Raw genomic sequence first — 16,550 nt, forward strand, 5'->3', positions numbered from 1 at the left:
GGGAGAGAGAAAGAATAGAAAGAAAGTTAGTTATCTGGACATGATGACACACACCTTTAGCCCAAGCCCCATGTACTCAGGAGTCTGAGGAAGGAGGATTGTTTGAGCCCCAGAAGCAGAGGTGGCAATAAACCAGGATCATGCCATTTCACGCCACCCTGAGTAACAGAATGAGACCTTGTCTGAAAAAAAAAAGAAAAGAAAAAGAAATAAAAATAAAGCTTAGTGCATAAAGTTTCTTTGAATTTTAACGATTACTTGATAAGATGAAAATTATTAATAATATCACAGGGACTTCAATCTTATGTCTCCCCTTTAAATTTTGACTTAGAAAAAATGCAGAATATTAACTCACATGTCCTAGTCATCTAACTGTCAACGTTTATGTGGTTCATTAATTTATTACAAATATTTTAACAGAAGTAATGCAATACAAATACTCCTTGTTGTTCTATTTCTATATTAATCAACACCATTTCTGCTCAGAAATAACCACCATATTGGATTTTCTATTGATCATTTCCAGCTACACTTTTATTATACACGATTGCATTACTAAGCAAATGGTTTTCTTTTTGATTTTAAGTTGTAAAACATCACATATATCCCTTTAAACATGTTTGTTTTCATAGTTTCGTTGTATTATTTCCAATTTAGTACATACAGCTCTAGTTCATGCAATTTAAACTTGTGTGTAACATTTTACTCTACAAAAATATGACACTTCACTTTTTCATTTTCCTATTAATGAACATTTACGTTTTGCCTATATTTTGTGGGTCCTAAAATTGTATTAAAATGAATATTGTCTCATTGTCTACTTGTCCCAAATTTAACTGGAAAGGGAATTTGGAAGTCCAGTTGTATGTGTGTATTTAGTTTTTCTAGATATTAACCAAATTGCTATTCAACATGATTATTTGAATCTTCACTCAGATAAGCAATAAATGGCACTACTAAGTATTGCTAAGGTTTTTAATATTTGCTAATATGTCTGAGGTCAGTAATATTTTGTTTTTTATTTTAATTAGAATTCCACAGTAACTATTAACATTGACCACCTGTAGACATTTGTGTGCTCCTGTTTTATTTCTTTTTTGTTTGGTTTTATACTTTTTGTCAATTGCCTGCTATTTATCTTTTAACCATTAGTCAATAGAAATTCTCCTTAATTTCCGAGTAGTGCTTTTTATTTGTAAGCCATAGCAGTCATTGTAAGGATTCTACACTCACAGGCCCTCTCATTCATCTTGAACACTCAAGTCAACTTCCCTGGATTTCTACTCACACAGAGTAACTCAAAGTGCCAGATGAAGTCCCGGAAGCATCTCAACCAGTGAGCATGAATTTTTGGCAGGTAAATTCCCTGGACTGCCTCCAGAATAAATGTAAGTACCTCATACCAAAATTTTTGCCTCAATTCAGTTCTGTAGTAGCCAAACTAAAACATATACAGTTTGAAAAAAAGTTTAAAGAAAAAAAAAAACACAAGTCTGTGACTTAGGGTTTTGCTTTGTAGATACGTTTTGTTGTTTAAAAAGAAAAGTCAATGTTATTACTGGCTAAATTTATTAATGTTCATGATTTTTCCTTTTATTTCTGAATCATTTTCTAAAAACTCCTTCAAAACATTATCGTTAGAAAAACATTCTTCTCTACTTTCTTCTAAAATTTTCCTGTGCTTTTTATATGTGCTTAATCCGCCTGGAATTTCTTTCTTCACGGTGTGAGATGAAGATTGATTGTTCTTCATGGGAAGATGGAGAACAAATCAATGCAGCACTATGTATTGAATTGCCATTCTTTTCTAACCTATTATTAGTGTTCTATGTTTTTGAAATATGAAGTTTCCATATGCGAATCACACTTATGAGCACTTAATTCCACTGAGGCCGTTTTCTTTTCTGGGACAGATACAACACTCTTTATATTACAGCTTTGTAATGAGCGTTGTTACCTGACAGGGCAAGTCTGTTTTATTTTAATAAACTTTTTTAAAAATTTCAAGTCATATTTGTTGATTTTTCACATTTACCTGTTTGTTTAATTTCAGTCCATCCTTCATAAATTATTGCTTTATTTTAAAAAGCTATTCTTTCACTATTTACTTGATACTAAATATAATCATTTAAAACATTATTTGAGAAGAATTTATGATCTGAAAGTAAAAGTTTTGTTTTTGAAACTAAATGCCTTATTTTGGGCTTTCAATCTAATATTTTATCCATTAATCCGTGTTATGCTTGAAGCAGACATGTGAACTCACTTGCTATCTTCTGCTTTCCTTCTTCAGAGTCAAAAGAAACATAACTTAAAGTTCTATATGATATTCTAAAAGGGGTTTGCTTCTGCGTTAGCTATATATAATAGTCCCCTAGAATATAATTGAATATATTCCCCTAGGTATTTTAATTGTCCCCTAGAATATAAATGAAATAAACTTCTCCCAGTTCCATAAGTGATATCTCTGATTTCGTGTATATTTTACAGCATTTAAGAATAAGTAATAAGTCAATTCTCTAAAAATATAAATATTTGCAATCAATAATTTCATCGATTTAATCACAATTCATTCAATTCAAAATTTCATTTATTTACTCATAATTCTATTTTTTATCAGCAAGAATTTGCATGCAACTGCAATTTTCTTCTTTCATTGGTCAAGAAGAAGAAAAGCAGCTACTGCTTATCTTAGCCCATTGTAATATGCCACAATTTCAGTGTGTTAGGGGTTTCTACTCTAAAACTTTCTTACCTCTTGCCAGTTTTATTTGCCAGAAAAAAAAGGCACATTGGTTTACTTCAGAATAGATTTGGTTTTATTTGGTTTTAATTTTTGCATTTTAAAATTCCTGGATTCATTATTCATGGTGTGAATAATCCCAGTGAGACACTGTAATTTAATTATCAGAGAGCAACTTTGGTTTTCCCATAAAGCGTAAGTCTACAACTGTAACAATGATTATCTTAACCTGTTCTCTTGTTCTAATTGGCATATTAGAGAGATAAAGTCCAGGGCAAGTGAGCAATGTCTGCCCTACCCAGAATGTTTCCTTAGAATAGAAACACATTTTTTATTCCTCTTATGACAGGCACTCTCATTCATTAGCTTCACATGGGTGTCATAACAAAGTGTGCAACACTGTTGATTGTTTCCGTAAGGAATATATGTATATATGTGTGTACACAAAGAGAGGAGGTATATGTTAGACTTTATATACATCTGTACCTAAAAGTTATTTTTAGAATATCTATGTCCACATACAAGAAAAATATCTTAAGCGTAATATGAGTCAGAGGGTAGAAGGTTGATCTGTTAGGAACTCTATGAATATCAAATGCATGTGCCCAGTGACTAATTTATCTGTCATGAATTTCACATTTTTCTTAATAGTTCTCAAAATGATAAAGTGTCTTTTTTGTTTACAACATGAATTTAATTTTATTCACCTTGGCAAATGTCCTGTTCAGGCAGTTAACATTTACAACTCTAGGCATCTTTACTCATTTATACCTTCTTAAAGATTAACCACCCTTTTCATGATACTTAATGTATAGAGACATAATTTTGCCAAAGGACATACACGACTCACTTACACTGACTGGTATGAGTGTAGGCAGGTGGTTTTTGCTTTACACACCTTTAAAAATTTGAGAGATTTTGCTCTTCAGTTGGTAGAGTTACTCATACTCTTTTTAAGCTCTTAAATTAGCAAGCCTTCAAAACCAAAAATGGAGTCTAGAAGAACTGTATCTTCTAGGCACCATTCTCTTAGCTCCTATGAAATCGTGTTTGCAGCTCTCTTTGCCATATTGATAGTGCTCTGTGCTGGATTAATTGCAGTGTCCTGGCTGACAATCAAGGAATCACAACAAGGTAAGTCACATGGAGTTGGCTCATAAAAGTGCTCTCAGTTGAATGTACACACTTGAATTTCAGTTATCCTGTAAGTCTATTTTATTCATTACTGTGGCTTCATGACAAGATATTTGTGTTGCATTCACATACTTCTCTGTAGTTCCCTTCAGAGAATATTAGGAAAATTAATTGGTATATAGTTTGAAAAAAAAAAAAAACTTAACCTAGAATTCAAGCATGAGACTAAGTATTTTTAAAAATAATGTTAAAGAAGTCCCTTTGTTTCAGCATATAATCAAGTAGATTTCATGATCTCTGATTTTGTTTTGATATAATTTAAATCACAAATCTATTAATATGTTGTTGACTATGTAAGTACATAAACATGCAAAGTTAACAAAAATATTGTTTATTTCTATAGAATAAGATCTTCATTCTCTTATCAGTCTAACCATTTTAATTCTACTAATGCAAAAGAACCTGTATATAAATGTAGACTTAAAAAGATCACAAACTGTCTGAGTAGCAACTTTGATAAACAGAAAAAAACATAAGAAATGATAACTCTTATTTAGAGCTCACTTTGTACCAACAACTTTTAAAAGACCTTGAAATGTATTGTATACCTACAACGTATAAATGGTTATTGCTATGCTCATTTCACAGATGGGGAATCTGAGACAGAGACCAGAAGTAACTTACTTAAGTTGGGCAGCAGAAATAAGATTCCAAATTAGAAAACCCAGATCTGGAACTTAAGATGAATAAGTCCATCTTAGTACTTATTCATTTATAGGGTAAATTTAAAAAATTGAAAGCATAGCAATAACCTAAATACTAAGAGTTTTTTCTCAGACAATTTTTTACATTTTTAAATTGATGAACTATATATGGACATATAAATTCTTTCTAAAAATTCACAGGGTAAGGTCTTTCACATGTGAGTGATTTTAGTTTCACCAATCAAATTCTCAACTGTTGGGTTAGCTATTTTATTCTAGTATGTTAATAAGTTTAAATTAGAATGTAATGCATATGCTGTAGTTATATAAAATAATATTAGTATAATTCCCAGCCTATTTAAAAACTATAGCCATACACAAGGGTTATTTTTTTAATAACTTTGTGGATATTTTATATAATTATACAAACTACTAAATGATAATACAGATTGACTTAAACTATTTTTAAAAATAGCTGTTTTGGTCTTATTGAATTGCTGTGGATAACTTGAAGGGTCTATAAGCATTTGAAAGTCCATTGGAATCCCTGATATTTAATAAACATACAAAGGTTAGTTATTTTACAAGTGAAATAGAAAATAAACATTTATAAGTGGTAATAAATTTAACAGCTAACAACTAAATATAAAAAGAGATTCAAGTTAATGCTTTACCAATACACCAAAGACCATAATGTATACTACCTTTTTTTTCTTTTAAACTGTTATTTTGATTCAGGGGATGCATATATAGGTTTGTTATGTGGGTATATTGCATGTGTTGAGGTTTGGGGTATGAATGATCCCATTATTCAGGTACTGAGCATAGTACCCAGAAGTTAGTTTGTCAACACTTGCCCCTTTTACCCTCCCCTTCTGGTAGTCCCCAGTGTCTGTTGTTACCATCTTAATGTCCATGAGTACCTGCTGTTTAGCTCCCACTTATACTTGAGAACATGTGGTATGTGTTTTTTCTGTTCCTGCATTAATTTCCTTAGGATAATGGCCTCTAGCTACATCCATGTTGCTACAAGAGACATGATTTCATTCTTTTTTATGGCTGCATCTTATTCCATGATGTGTATGTACCACATTTTCTTTATCCAGTAAACCGTTGATGGACACCTAGGTTGATTTCATGACTTTGCTATCATAAACAGTGCTATGATAAATGTCTGAGGGCATGTGTCTTTTTGGTAGAATGACTTATTTTCTTTTGGATGTATACCCAGTAATGGGATTGCTGGGTCAAATAGTATTTCTGTTTGAAGTTCTTTGAGAAATCTCCAAATGGCTTTGCACAGTGGCTGAACTAATTTACATTTCTATCAACAGTGTATAAGTGTTCTTTTTTCTCTGCAGCCTTACCAACATCTGTTGTTTTTTCACTTTTTAGTAATAGCCATTCTGACCAGTATGAGACGGTATCTCATTGTGGTTTTGATTTACATTTCTCTGGTGATTAGTGGTGATGAGTATTTTTTTCAAATAGTTGTTGGCCACTTGTACGTCTTTTTTTAAGAAGTGTTTGTTCATGTCTTTTGCCCATTTTTTAATGGGTTTATTTTTTGCTTGTTCAATTGTTTAAGTTCCTTGTAGATTCTGGATATTAGACCTTTGTCAGATGCATAGTTTGCAAGTATTTCCTCCCATTCCATAGGTTGTATGTTTACTTTCTTGATAGTTTTTTGCTGTGCAGACAATCTTTAGTTAAATTAGATCCCACTTGTCAATTTTCGGTTTGGTTGAAACTGCTTTTGAGGATTTAGTCCTAATTATCTGCAAAGAATAATTTCCAGAATAATGTTTCCTATGTTTTCCTCTAGGACTGTTAGAGTTTGAGGTCTTAATTTGAATCTTTAATTTATCTTTAGTTAATTTTTCTATGTGGTGAAATGTAGGGGTCCAGTTTCATTCTTCTGCATATGGCTAACCGGATATACCAGCACTGTTTACTGACTAGAGAGTCTTTTCCTCAATGTTTATTTTTGTCAACTTTGTCAAAGACTAGATGGCTGCAGTTGTGTAGCTTTACTTTACTGTGGTTTCTCTACTCTGTGCCATTGGACCAAGTGTCCGTTTTTGTACCACTACCATGCTGTTTTAGTTACTATAGCCTTATAGTGTAGCATGAAATTTTGTAATGTGATGCCTCTGACTTTGTTCTTTTTGCTTAGGATTGCTTTGACTATTCTGGCTCTTTCGCAGTTCCATATGAATTTTAGAATCATTTTTTGCAATTCTATGAAAAATGAGTTTGACAGTTTAATAGGAATAGCACTGAATTTTTAGGATGCTTTGAACAGTATTGCCATTTTAACAACATTGATTCTTCCAATCCATTAGCATGGAATTATTTCCATTTGTTTATGTTATCTGGTTTTTACAGGGATGCTTTGAGGTTCTCCTTGTAGGATTCTTTTATGTGCTTGGTTAGACATATTCCTAGGTATTTTATCTTTTGTATGGCAATTGAAAATGGAATTGAATTTTTGATTTGGCTCTCAGCTTGAATGTAATTGGTGTATAGAAATGCAGCTCATATTTTACATTTATTTTGTATCCTGAAACTTTGCTGAAGTCTTTTATCAGTTCCAATAGCCTTTTTGCAGAATCTTTGGGGATTTAAAAGCACATACTATATTTAACATTTTTTTGTACTTTTTTAAAAATCACTTTAGACTTACTAAAAGTTACAAAAATTATACAGAGTTATCATATAACCCAGCTTCCTTGGATGTTAATATTTTACATAATGACAATACAATTGTCACAATCAATAAATTAACATTTCTATAATATTGTTAACTAAATGACATATGTTAATCAAATTTCACCAGTTTTTTTACTAATGTCCTTTACCAGTTTAAGATCCAATGCAGATACCTACATAAGATTTATTTTGCTTCCTTAGTGTCCTTTCTTTTTTTTCCCCCCATTTATTTATTTTATTGCATTTTAGGTTTTGGGGTACATGTGAAGAACATGCAAAATTGTTGCAAGGGTACACTTGGCAGTGTGATTTGCTGCCTTCCTCCCCATCACCTACATCTGGCATTTCTCCCCTTGCTATCTCTCCCCAGCTCCCCACCCCCCACCGTCCCTCCCCTATTTCCCCCCAACTGACCCCAGTGTGTAGTGCTCCCCTCCCTGAGTCCATGTGTTCTCATTGTTCAACACCCGCCTATGAGTGAGAACATGCGGTGTTTGATCTTCTGCTCTTCTGTCAGTTTGCTGAGAATGATGGTTTCCAGGTTCATCCATGTCCCTACAGGGGGACACAAACTCATCATTTTTGATGGCTGTGTAATATTCCATGGTGTATATGTGCCACATTTTCCCTATCCAGTCTATCGTCGATGGACATTTGGGATGGTTCCAGGTCTTTGCTATTGTAAACAGTGCTGCAATGAATATTCGTGTGCACGTGTCCTTATAGTAGAACGATTTGTAATCCTTCGGATAAATACCCAGTAATAGGATTGCTGGGTCAGATGGAATTTCTATTTCTAGGTCCTTGAGGAATCGCCACACTGTCTTCCACAATGATTGAACTAATTTACACTCCCACCAACAGTGTAAAAGTGTTCCTATTTCTCCACATTCTCTCCAGCATCTGTTGTCTCCAGATTTTTTAATGATCGCCATTCTAACTGGCGTGAGATGGTATCTCAATGTTGTTTTGATTTGCATTTCTCTGATGACCAGTGATGATGAGCATTTTTTCATATGTTTGTTGGCCTCATGTATGTCTTCTTTTGTAAAGTGTCTGTTCATATCCTTTGCCCACTTTTGAATGGGCTTGTTAGTTTTTTTCTTGTAAATCTGTTTTAGTTCTTTGTAAATTCTGGATATCAGACCTTTGTCAGATGGGTAAACTGCAAAATTTTTTTTCCATTCTGTTGGTTGCCAATTCACTCTAATGACTGTTTCTTTTGCTGTGCAGAAGCTGTGGAGTTTGATTAGGTCCCATTTGTCTATTTTGGCTTTTGTTGTCAATGCTTTTGGTGTTTTGGTCATGAAGTCCTTGCCTACACCTACGTCCTGAATGGTTTTGCCTAGATTTTCTTCTAGGGTTTTTATGGTGTTAGGTCTTATGTTTAAGTCTTTAATCCATCTGGAGTTAATTTTAGTGTAAGGTGTCAGGAAGGGGTCCAGTTTCTGCTTTCTGCACATGGCTAGCCGGCTTTCCCAACACCATTTATTGAACAGGGAATCCTTTCCCCATTGCTTGTTTTTGTCTGGTTTGTCAAAGATCAGATGGTTGTAGATACGTTGTGTTGCCTCCGAGACCTCTGTTCTGTTCCATTGGTCTATATCTCTGTTTTGGTACCAGTACCATGCTGTTTTGATTACTGTAGACTTGTAGTATAGTTTGAAGTCCGGTAGTGTGATGCCTCCCGCTTTGTTCTTTTTGCTTAGAATTGACTTTGCTATGCGGGCTCTCTTTTGGTTCCATATGAAGTTAAGGTGGTTTTTTCCAGTTCTGTGAAGAAGGTCATTGGTAGCTTGATGGGGATAGCATTGAATCTGTAAATTACTTTGGGCAGTATGGCCATTTTCACGATATTGATTCTTCCTAACCATGAACATGGAATGTTTCTCCATCTGTTTGTGTCCTCTCTTATTTCATTGAGCAGTGGCTTGTAGTTCTCCTTGAAGAGGTCCTTTACGTTCCTTGTTAGTTGTATTCCTAGGTATTTTATTCTCTTTGTGGCAATTGTGAATGGAAGTTTGTTCTTGATCTGGCTCTCTTTAAGTCTGTTATTGGTGTATAGGAATGCATGTGATTTTCACACATTGATTTTGTATCCTGAGACTTTGCTGAACTTGCTTATCAGTTTCAGGAGATTTGGGGCTGAGATGATGGGGTCTTCTAGATATACAATCATGTCGCCAGCAAATAGAGACAATTTGACTTCCTCCTTTCCTATTTGAATGCCCTTTATTTCTTTTTCTTGCCTGATTGCTCTGGCTAGAACTTCTAATACTATATTGAATAGCAGTGGTGAGAGCGGGCATCCTTGTCTGGTGCCACATTTCAAGGGGAATGCTTCCAGTTTTTGCCCATTCAGTATGATATTGGCTGTTGGTTTGTCATAAATAGCTTTTATTATTTTGAGATATGTTCCATCAATACCTAGATATTGAGGGTTTTTAGCATAAAGGGCTGTTGAATTTTGTCAAAGGCCTTCTCTGCATCAATTGAGATAATCGTGTGGTTTTTGTCTTTGGTTCTGTTTATGTGGTGAATTACGTTTATAGACTTGCGTATGTTGAACCAGCCTTGCATCCCCGGGATGAAGCCTACTTGATCATGGTGGATAAGCTTTTTGATGTGCTGTTGCAATCGGCTTGTCAGTATTTTATTGAAGATTTTTGCATCTATGTTCATCATGGATATTGGCCTGAAGTTTTCTTTTCTTGTTGAGTCTCTGCCGGGTTTTGGAATCAGGATGATGTTGGTCTCATAAAATGATTTGGGAAGAATTCCCTCTTTTTGTATTGTTTGGAATAGTTTCAGAAGGAATGGTACCAGCTCCTCTTTGTATGTCTGGTAGAATTCGGCTGTGAACCCACCTGGACCTGGGCTTTTTTTGGGTGGTAAGCTCTTAATTGCTGCCTCAACTTCAGACCTTGTTATGGGTCTGTTCAGGGTTTCGGCTTCTTCCTGGTTTAGGCTTGGGAGGAGGCAAGTGTCCAGGAATGTATCCATTTCTTCCAGGTTTATTAGTTTATGTGCATAGAGTTGTTTGTAATAATCTCTGATGATGGTTTGAATTTCTGTGGAATCTGTGGTGATATCCCCTTTATCGTTTTTTATTGCATCAATTTGGTTATTCTCTCTTTCCTTTTTTATTAATCTGGCTAGTGGTCTGTCTATTTTGTTGATCTTTTCAAAAAACCAACTCCTGGATTTATTGATTTTTTGAAGGGTTTTTTCTGTCTTTATCTCCTTCAATTCTGCTCTGGTCTTAGCTATTTCTTGTCTTCTAATAGACTTTGAGGTTTTTTTATCTTGCTCCTCTAGCTCTTTCAGTTTTGACGATAGGGTGTCAATTTTTGATCTCTCCTTGCTTCTCATGCGGGCACTTATTGCTATATATTTTCCTCTAGAGGCTGTTTTAAATGTGTCCCAGAGATTCTGGTATGTTGTGTCTTCATTCTCGTTGGTTTCGAAGAACATCTTTATTTCTGCCTTCATTTCATTGTTTATCCAGTCAACATTCAAGAGCAAGTTGTTCAGTTTCCATGAAGCTGTGCGGTTCTGAGTTAGTTTTTGAATTCTGAGTTCTAACTTGATTGCACTGTGGTCTGAGAGACTGTTTGTTACGATTTCCGTTCTTTTGCATTTGCTGAGGAGTGATTTACTCCCAATTATGTGGTCAATTTTAGAGTAGGTGTGATGTGGTGCTGAGAAGAATGTATATTCTGTGGATTTGGGGTGGAGAGTTCTGTAAATGTCTATTAGGTTTGCTTGGTCCAGGTCTGAGTTCAAGTCCTGGATATCCTTGTTAATTTTCTGTCTGGTTGATCTGTCTAATATTGACAATGGGGTGTTAAAGTTTCCCACTATAATTGTGTGGGAGTCTAAGTCTCTTTGTAAGTCATTAAGAACTTGCCTTATATATCTGGGTGCTCCTGTATTGGGTGCATATGTATTTAGGATCGTTAGCTCTTCTTGTTACATTGATCCTTTTACCATTATGTAATGTCGTTCTTTGTCTCTTATGATCTTTGTTGCTTTAAAGTCTAATTTATCAGAGATGAGAATTGCAACTCCTGCTTTTTTTGCTCTCCATTTGCTTGGTAAATCTTCCTCCATCCCTTTATTTTGAGCCTTTGTGTATCCTTGCATGCGAGATGGGTTTCCTGGATACAGCACACCGATGGGTTTTGGCTTTTTATCCAATTTGCCAGTCTGTGTCTTTTGATTGGGGCATTTAGTCCATTTACATTTAGGGTTAATATTGTTATGTGCGAATTTGATACTGCCATTTTGGTGCTAGCTGGATGTTTTGCCCTTTAGTTGAGCTGGTACTTGTTGTTCCTTTATATGTATAGAGCCTCTTTCAGGAGCTCTTGTAGAGCTGGTCTGGTGGTGACGAAATCTCTGAGTACTTGCATGTTCCCAAAGGATTTTATTTTTCCTTCACTTATGAAGCTTAGTTTGGCTGGATAGGAGATTCTGGGTTGAAAGTTCTTTTCTTTAAGGATGTTGAATATTGGCCCCCAGTCTCTTCTGGCTTGTAGGGTTTCTGCTGAGAGATCTGCTGTGAGTCTGATGGGCTTCCCTTTGTGGATAACCCGACCTTTCTCTCTGGCTGCCCTTAGTATTTTCTCCTTCATTTCAACCCTGGTGAATCTGACGATTATGTGCCTTGGGGTTGCTCTTCTTGACGAATATCTTTGTGGTGTTCTCTGTATTTCCTGGACTTGAATGTTTGCCTGCCTTGCTAGGTTGGGGCTTAGTGTCCTTCCATCTGTTGTAGTCCTCAGTCCTTCCTTGTTTTCTATATTTAAACATGCAAACTTCAATGTAATTTTGAGTTTTTAAAATACAAATGAAATAGTATAAATAATATTCTATATTAATTATGCAGTCTAAACTGTTTAGACTATATACACATATACTGCTTGAATTATTATTTCTAATTATCCTCTTAACTGTATAGTTTGGTGTCAGCATATTACATAGAGATCCTAGGTTGTGGAATCAGACATTTCAATGAGCAAATCCCAGATCCAATGCTTAAAATCTTTACTATCTGGAGAAATTTTCTTAGTCATTCTAAATCCCAATTACCCCATATCAGAAAAGAAGAAATAATGTCTTCTCACACCAGAATTTTATATCTTTATTCTTATATTAACTAATGATTTCATCATTGTGTGAGTTTCATTTGAAGCAATTCATTTTAAACATAAATCAGTATCAATGAAAATATGCTGATAAAGGGATTATGCAGGACTTAATGACACGTTTTATTAGTCATGTTTATGTTTAATTTGTTAGTCTTCTTTTTTTACATTTTTTTCCCTAGTGAGGCAATCTATTTTCCACAGCATTCTAAATAACATCTTCAACAAGGACAGTCACCAACTAATGGCACAAGGTCATGCATGCCAGTTTTATAATTATTAGAATGAAAGAAGTAGCTTCAAAGTCATGTTTCAAAGTAACCAAAACACTGGAACTTCACAGCAATTCATATGTCAAAACCCAGTGGTGTCCCTGGATGCTAGGTGTTCCAGAAGTATCTGAAAGTAACTACAAAACTTTTAATGGTTCACTTCTCACCATGTTTCCCTGAGTCACTTCCCATAATTGGTGAGAGTTGATCAGTCCATGTATCTTCCAACAGGAATCTCAATAACAATAATAATGAAAACTTGGAGGCTTGGAGTGAGGGTTAGACTTCAAAGAAAGGAAAAGAAAAAAATATATATTGAAAGAATGGAAAAAAGTTTAGTTTCCAATCTTTTAAAACAATCAGACAGGTGGGGAAAGAAAGCAGCTGGTTTTGAAACATGAGACTACAAAGAAAAAGTAAGAACTACAGAGCTAACACATCAAGCAATAGCTTTACTTCTAAGTTTTAACAGAATGTGCATATTTTTCTCCTACTCATAATCGAAAATCTTAGTGTTTTTTTCTTATTAATTTATCCAGGTGCAGCACTTGGACAAAGTCATGAAGCCAGAGGGACATTTAAAATAACATCTGGAGTTACATATAATCCTAATTTGCAAGACAAACTCTCAGCGGATTTCAAAGTTCTTGCTTTTGACCTTCAGCAAATGGTAGGAGACTGTCTCTCTTCAGCTGGTTTAAAATTTTATAACATAATTTAACTAACTACTTGCCAAAGATACCATTTTCTCTCTCTGAAACAACTAGAAAATAAATGTAATATGCCCAAGATATTTAAATATATAAGCCCCATTACTATGGAGAAAACTGACCCAATTCTAAACAGAACTAAAGATTGCTTTATATAAATTTTTGAACAAAAGTTAAAATCTTAAATTTAGCATATTTATTCAACCTTTAATTTTTTTTCTAGGTAGATGAGATCTTTCTATCAAGCAGTCTGAAGAATGAATATAAGTACTCAAGAGTTTTACAATTTGAGTGAGTACAGCTCAAAAACTTTCTACTGACAGAAAATTATTGATCTTTTTGCTAATATTTGTAAAATAGCATCTTTAGATATAGGAAAAGAGGAATATTTAAATTTTTCAACATTTTTGAGCATTAAGCAAAGTGGCACAGCATAAACTTTTATCTTATTAGCAAATAATAATAACTTCTGATATTTCATCTTATGTTAATATGTTTCTTTCTCCTGACAATAAAATCCTGCAGAGACGCAAGGAGGGGGCTGAGGTTAAATGTGTGCAGATGCAGATATAGCATCTGATTTGTGAGAAACATTTGGTAAAAGTTTGATCGTCAATTAAAAGTAATATTGTATCGCCCTGCTTCATTATACTATAAATATCAAGAGAGAAGATACTTGTTCAGTGTTGTATGCCCAGACAGCATAAGACTGCTTAAAGCAAAGTAGGTGCTCAATAAACTAATGAATCTTAGATTAAGAATGTAATGATGTAATTCCAGTATGAATATATGGATCTGTAATATATGGAAATTATTGTAAAAACACAATACAAGATCAGTTTTATAAACAATTAGCTTCTGTATTTCTCAAAGAAAAATTGATCTGTGTGTTGTTGTTGCTGTTGTGTCCATGAAGGAGAGTTTGACAATCTTGCTGACATTTCTCTGAACCTAAAGTTTTCTAAACTACAAACTCCCAAAGGGCTTTTAGAGTAGAGATACAAGTCAGCAGGAAAGTTAGGAAAAAATATATATAATATAAAAGAAAGAAAAATATAAATTTATAATATTAAGTTAAAAATGAAAAAGACAAAGGGAGAGGGTTCCAAGGAAAAAAAAGTAAAAGACTGATCAAGACCTGGGGTATCTGAAAAAAGGAAAAGAGTAAAGCCTTCTTAATAATTCACACTTGAAAAGCACAGAAGGCAATATTCCAGCTGCTTTGGGAAAACGCAGATCCTATGACAAGCTGGCAAAAAAGAAACTCGCTGGTTGAGTCTCTATTTCAGGCCAAGACTTTTGTGACTTAAATAAGATGTATTTTCTTATTCATTCCTCACAAAATGACTGTGATGGAGATGCAATTATTTTGACTTATATAAATATGACACTGAGGCTTGAAATGTCACAAGTCACACAGCTAGTAGGTGTTGGGGAATGTATTTGAATGGAGTTTTGTTGTTCTGATTCAGCATATGTTCTTCCTCCATACCACTATGTTAAAGCAGGAGAGCCCAAAGAATATAACAACCTGTAGGGAGGTTGGGTTTGCTTTTCACCATAGATGAGTGGACTCAAGATGCAATGGAAAAGGAAACTTCTCTTTTTCTACAGAAATAAGAAAAATGACAGTAAACCTGGAACAGGAAGGAGAACAAACAATGAAAGCCAAGATGAGCATGGAAAACCTGACTTTTGTCAGTTAAACACCTAAGTAAGCTAGGCTGATGGCCATAGTCCCTAGTTACAGCTGCGCATCTTCCATACTCCTTTTCCATGAGAGTAAATAAGCCTTAGTTTTTAAGCAGCTGTTGCACTGCAGTTGAAGGTAGTTGAAAAGCTCCAAGCCCACCGTTTGAAATGAAAGTACAATATGCAAACTCCATAGAAGAAGACAATAGCCCCCTGGTAGGTTTTCTAGACATGGCTACCAATAAAACCTGAATGTTAATTAATTTTACTTTTATTCATGTATTATTTAGTATATGCCAGGGCCTTAAAATTACATATATTTCATGCTTTTACACAGTCAGCAATCTAGTAGAAATTATTATAATTCCCGTCTACATTGTTCATCCATGTTTAAGGTTTATGTCTTCAATTAGATAAATAAAAAAGCACCATGAAAACACAAAAAAAATCAAATATGTTACATTTTGCTCCATAATAATTCCATTATTTTTTAAAAAGTTAAGATAATTTAGCCCTATCTTTTAAGAGAAAAATGGCATGTATATAGGGAATGTTGGTTCTCTAGGTATGCCAATTCATTTAGCAAACTAAATTTTCAGTACTGCTCAGAATATCACTACATACAATTTGTTCTTCTGTGTTCCATTACTACCATGTACTTGTGTATGTCATCTAATGTATTCCTCACTAAGGATTTGTGGAGCTTTAGATTATCAGCCTTTCAGGAGTTATTAATGTGTGGTTCAGAGAGGCTAGGTGAGTTTTCCAATGTCATGCTGCCATTTAGTCTGTCTGTCTAAAACATCCATGCTGTCCTCTACTGCTAATTTTTATATTTAAAAAGTACTCAAGACAAAGAGTGAAGCAATGAACGTCTAAAGAGTCACATATTCAGGAGTTGTCCAAACAGTGTTCTGTGTATGTTTCTCACTGACTACTCTCTCCCTCCATGTGCCTTATTGTGTTCATTTCCCAAATCACAGAACTTTTTCCACACAAGCCCTATGCTTGCACCTTTAATTTTCTTTGTTCTCCACTCTGATTTTTAAACTTGTGTACGTTAAAGTGTTTATTAACTTTATGGGAAAACTAATGGGAAAATCTATACTCATACTAGTATAACAATACTGAAGTTTTACATGTTTTTATTCTTTTATTTATTTATTTATTTTTGTTTTTTAATGGTTATGTATGTGCTATTCATCTCTGAATTAACAATGCTGGTTGCTGGACTTAGCATATAGAAAAATACTCAGAAAATCAGCGTGGAATGAGTTAAACAATGGAGAAATAACCTCTATAAGAATCTGTCACTGGATTTAAAGATATACTGGTCTACCCAGAAGTCTATAAGGGGCTTTTCTATCATTTAAATTGTAATACTGTTAGAATTTAGTAGAAAGAGATTCATACTGCTTAAATTTGATTTTCTC

General features: G+C 34.3%; 1 protein-coding gene across 3 annotated transcripts in view; it reads left to right on the forward strand.

The window, feature by feature from the left end:
- Positions 1-3,546: 3,546 nt before the first annotated feature.
- TMPRSS15 (transmembrane serine protease 15) overlaps positions 3,547-16,550 on the forward strand; it is a 129,196-nt gene continuing 116,192 nt past the window's right edge. For 2 of the 3 annotated variants that reach the window (XM_032277135.1, XM_032277136.1), the window contains exons 1-3: positions 3,548-3,877; positions 13,255-13,385; positions 13,649-13,716. In XM_032277135.1, the coding sequence (XP_032133026.1) occupies positions 3,733-3,877; positions 13,255-13,385; positions 13,649-13,716 (344 nt within the window). In that variant the 5' untranslated portion in view covers positions 3,548-3,732. Of the gene's footprint in view, positions 3,878-13,254; positions 13,386-13,648; positions 13,717-16,550 lie in introns of all 3 variants that reach the window. The other variant, XM_032277137.1, reaches the window with a different exon arrangement.

Source organism: Sapajus apella, unplaced genomic scaffold, assembly GCF_009761245.1.
Source record: "Sapajus apella isolate SASKATOON/1434 unplaced genomic scaffold, GSC_monkey_1.0 scaffold8, whole genome shotgun sequence".
NCBI lineage: Eukaryota > Metazoa > Chordata > Mammalia > Primates > Cebidae > Sapajus > Sapajus apella.